At 42.6% G+C, this 9,815-nt stretch overlaps 1 protein-coding gene across 1 annotated transcript; it reads left to right on the plus strand.

The window, feature by feature from the left end:
- Window positions 1-2,065: 2,065 nt before the first annotated feature.
- On the plus strand, window positions 2,066-7,727 carry LOC147890442 (transcription factor SRM1-like). The gene is made up of 2 exons (XM_087390350.1): window positions 2,066-3,436; window positions 6,832-7,727. The coding sequence occupies exons 1-2, from the start codon at window positions 3,018-3,020 to the stop codon at window positions 7,301-7,303; spliced, it is 891 nt and encodes a 296-aa protein (XP_087246476.1). The 5' UTR covers window positions 2,066-3,017; the 3' UTR covers window positions 7,304-7,727.
- Window positions 7,728-9,815: the final 2,088 nt, after the last annotated feature.

A 9,815-nucleotide genomic window follows, 5' to 3' on the forward strand; every position in this document is an offset into this window, starting at 1 on the left:
TGAGTTTGTTTCTACAGAGTTTGGAGATTTTTGCACGGGCAAAGGGATCAAGCGACAAATGACGACACCACATACGCCTCAGAAAAATTCGGTTGTTGAACGCCGAATGCAGACCTGCTAACAAAACCCCTCTATTGAATGGACATGCTATCTTACATATATTTTAACCCTCAGGGCCAACATGATAATTTAGACTTTACATTAGCTCATACAAGAAATACATGACTCCAATTCATAATAACTCTAGCATGTTTTATAGTCTTGTAACATAATAAAACACAAGTGAAATAAATAGTGACGTCCCCATCAGTAATACCTCCCATTCTTTGAAAACAACTCTAACTTCATAACAATCCAGTTGAATGCATGGATCTAGTTTAATTTGTACTCCACTCATAGAATGCTATACATGAACCATTCATTAGTTTGCAATCAAATAGCATGTATGATGAGAGAGTATATAGAAAGCATATGAAACTTACTAGTGAAAAAAATAATGGACCACAAGAGAAATCATGGAGATGAAGCTTAGGGATGTAGATATAAAAGGGTTCATGAAACAATGTCTCAAAATAACACAAATTGTATTTAACACGCCGGCATATAAATTAGCTTTTAGTAGTAAAACGATTATAATTCATTGTTATTGATGTCACTTTGCTAAAAATTTAGCTTTTAAAATATATTGTTATTGATGTCACTTTGCGACGTGCCAAGTACGATTGCTTTAGTGATCCTTTTTTTAATGATAAATGTCTTGATTTACATCAAAAGCATAGTCATTATACCTACATCCCATCATAATGGTGTCATCGATGTGAGTGGGTCATTTTTAGGTACCCCCCTCCCTCGTGGGCACATGCATGCTCTCTCTCTCTCTCTCTCTCTCTCTCTCTCTATATATATATATAAAGAATAATAAACAAGGAATACATTGATGATGTGACCTAACACTCCATAAGGTAGATGCTAATGGGATTAAAGGCACTTGCAAATCAAGCAAAATCAACTTGTTGCATTTTGAAGAGAAGCATGCCTCCATTTAGATGACAGAGGCAAATCGAGCTACATGCTATTTAAAAAATGTATGCTTGGGAGGAAGGTGAGGAGAATCATTAATAGGATCTCAAAGGACAAATATCTCTTTTCCTTCATCGAATATGGAGGGCGACAAGTTAAACTTCATGGCTATGCTTGAACACTAAACTTTTTGGGGAGAATCATTGATAGGATCTCGCAACAAATATCTATTTTCCTTCATCGAGTAGGGAGGGCGACAAGTTGAATTTCATGGCATGCTTGAACACTAGACTTTTTTTTTTTTGGGGGGGGGGAGAGAGAGAGAGAGAGAGAGAGAGAGAGAGAGAGAACAAGCAAGTTTACATTTACTATCAGGCATGAACTTCTCAGCTAGAAGGCAAAGTAATTCTGTCTCATCTAGTGCAAGTGACATCAGTGTTCTTGATTGACGTTGGGTGAATGACAAATTTTAGAAATTAACAAATTTGAAGATCGAAGGTTTTAATATTTGCAAATATCAAGGCATTCTAGTCATTATTTTGCTTAAAGCCTGCAGAATTTCGACTTTAAAATCTTCGACCGGAACGTTTTGGTATTCTGGTAAGCAAAACGTTTGCACACTGAAACACTCGTTGTGGCCCGTGAAGCCAATTTGAACACAAGGAAAAAGACGAGGAGATTCTTGAGATTTGAAAAGGGAAGTGAGGATGTCAAGTGGTCATGTTCCCCTACAAAGGGACCATATAATGCCCTTTTGGAAGTGTTAGGGAGGTTTGTTTGCTAGCTCAAGTGTCCCAAAATGTGAGAACATTCACACGAGTCTTAAATCATTGGGGATGACACGTGTGAAAACGTGTGTACACAGCTCTCGCCTCTCGAGTGGTGTCGCCGTCTCGTTGATTGTCTCCTTGTCCGTCGCCCTGCCCCCCTGTAGTGCGGTGTGTCGTGATGGGCCTGCCAATCCTCAATTATGCATGCGAGTCATATCGCCCATTCATTTTTGTTGGCGTATTGCTATAGGGACTGTATCGAAACGCATGTTTCACCCGTCTGTGGTTGTAGGTCTGCGCCGGTGCGAGCGAGAGAAAGAGAGAGAGAGAGAGAGAGAGAGAGAGAGAGAGTGTGTGTGTGTGTGTGACACAGAGAGAGAGAGAGACAAAGGGAGAGAGAGTTCTTACCAAAAGAGAGAGAGAGAGAGAGATCCTTTTTGCGGTCTGCGGAGTGTGGGGCTGCATTCAACATGCGATATCGGATTTCCCTTTTAAATGCCAGAATTGCGCAGGAGAGAGACGGGGTAATGGGAGAGGGGGAGTGAGAGAGCGAGCGAGAGAGAGACATCCCTCTTCTACCGAGAGACAGCCCTCTTGGGTAGAAGCGAGTGTGATATCGCTATTAAAAACCAGAATTGGAGAGAGAGAGAGACGGTGTAAGGGGGAGAGACAGAGAGATCCCTCTTGGATAGAAGCGAGTGTGAGTGGTCTTGTGTGACAGTGTGGGTGTGAGGTTCTTGTGTGTGTGAGAGAGAGAGAGAGTTCTTACCCAAAAAAAAAAAGGGAGCGAGAGAGAGAGAGAGACAGAGACAGAGACAGAGGAGGGGGGCGGAGAAGAGCGAGTATATTTATTGAACTCCCACACGAACGACCGCGCAGATTCGTGTCTGTTTGATACGTGGAGCTGCAGATCGTGCTGAAGGCCTTGTACGATTCGCCTTCTTTTGATCGTATCACCCTTGACCCCGCTCGCAATTTCTTTCGAGCCCATCGAGGAGGGCTTTGAAAGGGAAGCACACGGAGTAATTCGTAATTCTGAGGCAGGAATGGATGTGAAACAGAAAGAGGCCCGGAAGGTTTGATGGAGCTGCGTGTCAGAGCCTGAATCAGAAATTTGGAAACTGGATGGAGACAATGGCATGAGCGTATAGTATAGTCAAGGACGAACTTGAAAGGGTAAGACAGCTCAAGACTTTAAAGCCTCCACTGGCCGTCAGAAGTGGGTATATGGCTGAACCATTACCTGAGTCTCCTTCAGAAATAGCTCCCTCACCCTCAAACCTTTGGACGGCTGAACAGAACAAGCTGTTCGAAAGTGCCTTGGCGATTCATGACGAGGAGACAGACGACCGGTGGGAGAAGGTGGCTGAGATAGTAATAGGGAAGGACCCAGAAGAGGTGAAGAAACATTACGAGATTTTGGTGGAGGATGTGGATGAGATAGAGGCGGGGAGGGTGCCCCTGCCCAATTACTCTTCTGCTTTCAAGGGAGATGAGTTTGGGGAGCGGAACGGCCAGCAGGGAGGCAAAAAGGAAGTGAATTCGAGCATCAACGCCAGTGGGTGTGTGCCAAATCCAAAGAGCACGCTGTCGAAGGCCGATCAGGAGAGGAGAAAGGGCATTCCTTGGACTGAAGAGGAGCACAGGCAAGTCTCACATGCCTCTCGTTGTGGACTCCTGACGAGATGTTGACTTAAGGTATCTTTAGAGTTGGAGATGTGTACTCCTCACGAAGCCATAGAGGACCTTAATGTCAGATGTAGCTAGAGTTGGAGATATATCTACCCACTCAGCGTGTCCTACATAGGTTACTGAATGGTTGTGTGTAGGTGATAGGATCTGGCATTGCCTAGGGCGGTTGGGCTTGTGCCTTTAACGGAAAGATTCAATCATTTTCTTCTCACCTAGGGGGTCGGTTGCAATGCTAGGATCGACAGAATCCATCCTTTGGTTGGGGCTGGAAACCCCCTGTTGCTGCCATGGCCCGAATAACATAATTACTCAAAGAGCATTCCAATTTTCAACTAGTACAATCAGATATGTCCTGCCTTCAGGAGATGCACCTAGAATCACATGGAATTCGCTGCAGGCTAGAGCACATTTATATGATCGATAAACAGGCTCTTCTAAATTTTAAGGTTGCAAGCCATAAGTTGAGGTTGCAACCAGCTTTGGTCTGCCGTATCAGATGTTGTGCAGAAGCTACCCCCTTATATTAGATGTAACCTCCCTAAAATGATCTCCCTTTTATCCATGTACTCTATTTGTTTTTGTGCTTGGAATTTGTCTCTGCTCTGCTGCTATTTGGACTGCCACACCCGACATTACAAGACCAGTGGCATTCCGAATAGACCTTGCTAAAAGTCACAGGTTTACTGTGCTCCGGGATTGAAGACAGAGTCCAGACTCCTGGGGCCAGTCTCTTTATAGTCGGTCAACCTGTTGGCTGGTTTGTGAGTACTTTGCCAGTTGTCGTTGGTCCTACCAAGAAATTCTGGTTGGCTTGATCAGTGTATCTATGTCAGGCATAAGGCTTGTGAGGCTGCTGTTCAGTATCCCTTTGGTTTCCCTCCAGGAGACCAGATTGCTTCTCAGACTTAGCTAGTGGGCAGGATCAGAAGGGTGCTGTTGACCGATGTCTCATGTAATACACAGGAGTAGATCATAGTTGGACTTTGAAAGGTTAAAGAGTTCAAGTTTTCAGAGACATTCCAGAATATTTCCAACGTCTCAGAAGCGTTCTTTTTTACTTTCTTTTTCTCTCTCTCCCAGAAGCGTTCTTATGTGTATATTATGTATAAAGATTCTTTAAACATGCTTTAAGAGTCCTCAAAAGCGTGGGGGACTTCTCCAGATTTTGTCTTTCAATTCCAATGATGAACATAAGCATAGCCTTGCTACCCAAGTATTTGTTTTAGGCTACTTGTCTCTCCATAGACCTCTCTTTTTGCCTCTCGTCCTTGTTCAGTGTCTTCTTACCTCCATGGGACTGATGACCACTATCGAAATGATAGCGGTTCGTTACATCTAATTATCTGAGAAAACTTTATATATCGAAAGGCTGAAAGCATATATTGAGCTAATTGCTGCACCATGTTGATGACTTTGTTCCAGTGCCCTACAGTTTCCTTTATGTGGGCGTCTAGATGCTGGGCCTGCATCCCTAGGAGGTTTTTCAAGCTGCTTGCATTGCTGCTGTATTTTTCCCTGATGTGTTCGTATGCTCGGCAATGGAGGAGCATATGTTCCTCATTTTCGATCTCCTCTGTGTGACAGATTTTACAGTCTTGCATTCTGGGGTCTCGTCCACCAGCCCTTCTCCACCTCCAGTTTATGGGAGCCGGTCCTTACTTTATAGATTAAATGCTGTTTGAACCATGGTATGCCCTCCCTGAGATATCCTGGATTTCATACTTCTCCATTTGATTGATTCTCGTCTGTAGAAGTCCATTTTCAGCCCTAAGCCCTGCCATAGTTTCTGTAGCATTCTCTGCATGACAGATTTCTGATTTCTTCTTGATCCTCTAGGATATTAGCAGCCGATATTCCCTCCATCCATTTAGCCCCTTCTCTGTTCCACTCTGTGGTTCTTGTGGCCTACATTGCCCTGCGTTGGATCTTGCTTGCATCCATCTTTCCAAGCTTGTTGATGTAGGCCATGTATTGGCATAACGCCTCCCCCTCCCTCTGAAGAGGCCTCATCATTGACTCTACAAGCAGGATGGGGTATGGAGTTTGGGATTTAACCCACAACCACTGATGAGAAAATGTTTGTGGATGGCCCCTATCCTTTCCCAATTATGTCTTGAATAGTTCAGGTGCCCAGGCCATGCAACCATAGAGCACCACCATTTATACGAGCACGTTGTACAGAAACACTCTCATTTCCCAGCCCCACAGATGTGCCTTCTTGCATTTTGTTTTGAAACCTGTATAATGCCTTCAACCCTCCCATGACTCTTCTTTCCACGCACTCATTCCACCTGTAGTTGTTCCCGAACTGGAGTCCCAAATATTTGTATGAGGTGGTTGCTTGTAAGGGCTCCCCTTCAAACATGAAGGTTATTTACTTGTTTCAAGTCCCGCTTGCCATGACTTCAACTCACCAATGAATAATCTGAACAGAGTTTGTGAGCCCTATATCACAGCTTATGATTACCTTCCCTTGGTTGTAAGGGCCATCACCTAGCGGTTGTGCCAGGTCAGCTAGCACTTTCTCATATAGTCTAAGTGTCGCCTCTCTAGTGCTTGGGGGACTTCCTTTCCCACATTTTTTTGTGTGGTACTGTGTCAAATGCAATATATGGCTTTCTTCACATTCTTGACCCACTTATTGGATCCCTGGAGTGGGCCATCCCCTATGTTTATTTCTTCTAGAAGAGTTGAATTGGGTTAGGCATGCTCAGGGAACGGTTAGTACTTTTTCATTCTCACATTTGTACTTAGGAAAATGGTAAGCACTCCCAATGGAGGTGGCCAATGGCACTATCTTCCATGCCATCGGATAGATTGCTGACTCCATGTTAGCACACTGACAGCCTGGACCAGATCTGATCACAGAGAATCAGAAGAGACCAGTAGCAGCCAGCAAAGCAGCCTATCAATGTTGTTTCTGTACCATTTGACAAAATTGACTATGAGTTCTCTCTGTACCATGGCCGGTGGGTATATTAATGTTCAGTTAATGTCCTAATAACTTCTCTTTTTCTTTCTTCAGAAGTTTGTGATACTGGTGTTGCACAGTGTGCCCAAATTATTAGCTTGGAAACTCTTGTCACACACATTTGAGCTAGAAGGTTCCCTCTACTATAACAATTTAAATGATTGGTCATTGGTCTGTGGGATTTGGTTTCTTTGAAATTTGGGAGGGCCTTGAAAACCTAGACTGTTGTGGCTACTTTGGTGAGCCCCTATGTGTTCGTCTAGAAAAGGCATGTGAAATGACTCAGCTTCATGAGAAATTTACGGGTTGGGGATTTGTATAGCAGAAAATGCTGCGCCATCCATATGATCTGAAACGAAGCTGCTTTTTTTTGAACAGGTTGTTTTTGCTAGGCTTGGAGAAGTTTGGAAAGGGTGATTGGAGGAGCATCTCCAGGAACTTTGTAATCACTAGAACACCAACACAGGTGGCCAGCCATGCCCAGAAATTTTTTATTCGACGTAACTCGATGCACAAGGACAAAAGGAGGTCGAGCATTCACGACATTACCAGCTTCAATAATGGAGAGCCTCCAGAACCAGGACAGGCACCAGTCACGGGCCATGCTGCTACTCCAAGTCTGCATGTCCAAGGCATTCTTCCCATGGGCAACGTTTATGCAGTTCCTGTTGGGCAGCCAATTACAGCACCAATGGGTTCAGCGGTGGGTACTCCAGTTCCTATGCCTCACCCAGGATCTGTACCATATATTCCAAGGTCCCATCTAGCTGCTCAGCCAGGTGTTTCTGGAGCTCCATTGAGCATGGCACCGGTTGTGTATTCTATGCCACAGCCAGCTTTGCACAATTGACCTGATTAAAAAGCTTCGCTTGCTGAGTTGCTGATATTGCAGCAATTTTTAATGGGCCGTTCTGATGTTGTACGACTCTCTGCATGTGTACAAATACTCGTTTTCAGCACCTAAGCTGGACCATTCATTGTCTTCTTTTGCTCAAGCAATGCAGAGGGGGTATAAACGTGGCACTAAATCCTCCCACAAGTACCACAGTGACAATCTCATTTTTCAAAGCATCTTGATTGCAAACATTCACAGCAGGTGCTTGTGTTCTCGAAACAGCAAGCAGGTGCACCTCTTAGTTATGCTGCTTATGGATTGTAAAGAGATGTTTATTTGATCTCATAAATTTTCATGTCCATCTCAGCTAAATAGATCGCTAGTATCCATTGGACGTCTTTCATGCAACTCTACTGCACAACAATGCCCCGTTCTCTCCTAAAAGCAAGGGGTTGGTTGTGGTAGGGGTGGACTTAATCTAGGGTTGACACACCTCTCCTAAAGGTTTTCGCTTGGTTTGAGTTTCTTCCAAGGCTAATTTTATAGTTTCATATTAGGCATCTCATATCGTTTCAGGTCTACTGTCTAGCTTAAAATCACTCCCTTGTGTCATTGGCTCCATCTTAAGAACATAGACCTGAGAATCAAGTACAAGGGGCACTTATTGAGGTAATACCAAAATATTGGACTCCTAATTAACTTGAAAATATGTGAGATTTACTTGCAAAATGAAAATTGAATCTCATAGATTCATCAACAATGGGAGAGATTATAGCTCCAAAGCTTTTACAAAGTTTTGCAAATAATCAAGTATTCGCAATAACTTTCATTGACTAAAATGCAACAAGAAATGGTGTAGCAAAATGTAAGAATTGCACCATTGTGGAATGTGGAAGAAGCTTGATGTAGACTAGACACACCAAAGAATGGAGGCATGAATGACTACATTGTACGTGGCCATTGGATCATCCACAAATGCTTTACAAGATATCATACCAAGGGAAGCATGGAGAGCGCATACGTTATCTTGTCTTGAGCATCTTAGAGTTTTTGGGTAAGGACAAGCATGGTAAGTTTAATGCCATGGAAGTGCATAAAGCATATAAATCCCAATAGTCTAGCAACACACAAGATTATTGCTTCCAAAGGCGCGTTTGAGTAGAAATTAAGCAAGATAGATGCGTTTGATTAGAAATTAAGTAAGATGCGATCATGGCTATGACGAGCTTGAAGAGAGGCAGATTGATGTTTGGTTGATGGAAATGCAAAATATGTAGAGTTGCAGACATCCATAGAAATGTGTAATTATTTGGTGATTTTTTGCTTAGCTTTAAAAAGAGAAGTTAGCATATATCGTCACTTGATGCATCTCTTGTTCAACATGATTAAAAAGCGTATACAGCCAAACAAATGCCAATCGGGCAAAGAGATCAGTAGATGAGACGAGGCCATTGTCAAAGATATGAAACCTAGAAGACAAGCAATTTTCTATTGTTGTGTAAGGAACCTAATAGTTTCCACGAAGGAATGGTACACACCATGGAAGAAGAGTATGATGACATTTTTAAGAATGATGCATTCAAGGGGAAGAATGCCATTGGCTACAAATGTGTCTACTAAGTTGGATAAGGCAAGATCAGGGAGGCATATATTTTGAAGACCAATTTGCATTGACCACAAGGATTGCAATCACTCAATCGATGTTTTCTTATACTTTCTTTTGGTTGCAGAATGGGATTTGACTTTCATAAGATGGGATATCAAATCTACATTCTTGAATGAGAAGAAGTACCTATGATTTATAGGGGACCTATACATTTTGGGTGTCAATTGAAGAAGGATTTATATGGTCTCAAAAAAGCCCTAGGAGCTTGGTGTAACAAGATTAACACAGATGTTCAGTGGCAAGGGTTCATTAGAAGTGAGCTAGGTTTTGGGATGTACATGAAGACTAGCACAACATAGATTTCATTAGTTTGATCTTCTTTGGATAAAGCCCAAAAGGTCTTCCCAATCAAAGAATGTAGTAGAAAAGATCACGATGTCTTTTACTTGTAGAATGTTGAATTTCGAGCATTCATAATGTAAGTTTGTGAAAATTTTCAACACCATGCCCATAATATATCAACTCTAGAAGTAGATTTTGAGATGTGCCAATTAATGCCCAAAAGACTGTAGCATAGGAAGAGAATCTAAGGCTATTACCCTCCCACTTTGATCCCTCCTTACATCCATTACTTTGACATCCCAAACCTTTACATTTTCACATCCATCTGCAGATGTTCATCATTAGATGATCATGCTACAACAAAATCGTTGATTTGTATGTGTTGAGGGGTCCCTCGTGTTGTTGGAATTGCCCCTATAATTGGTTTCATCAACCCTATGACGAATTCATTCATTGATCCAACTACCAAGTGGTCCCTTTTTTTATAGATTTTTCCTCAAATTAATTTCAAAGAGAACATCATTCGTTGGCTTGCATGGCATTATACTTCTCGTTTTATACTTCTCTTCATCCACATTG

Source organism: Dipteris shenzhenensis, chromosome 19, assembly GCF_047967505.1.
Source record: "Dipteris shenzhenensis isolate YYH24624 ecotype China chromosome 19, Dip_SZ_1.0, whole genome shotgun sequence".
NCBI lineage: Eukaryota > Viridiplantae > Streptophyta > Polypodiopsida > Gleicheniales > Dipteridaceae > Dipteris > Dipteris shenzhenensis.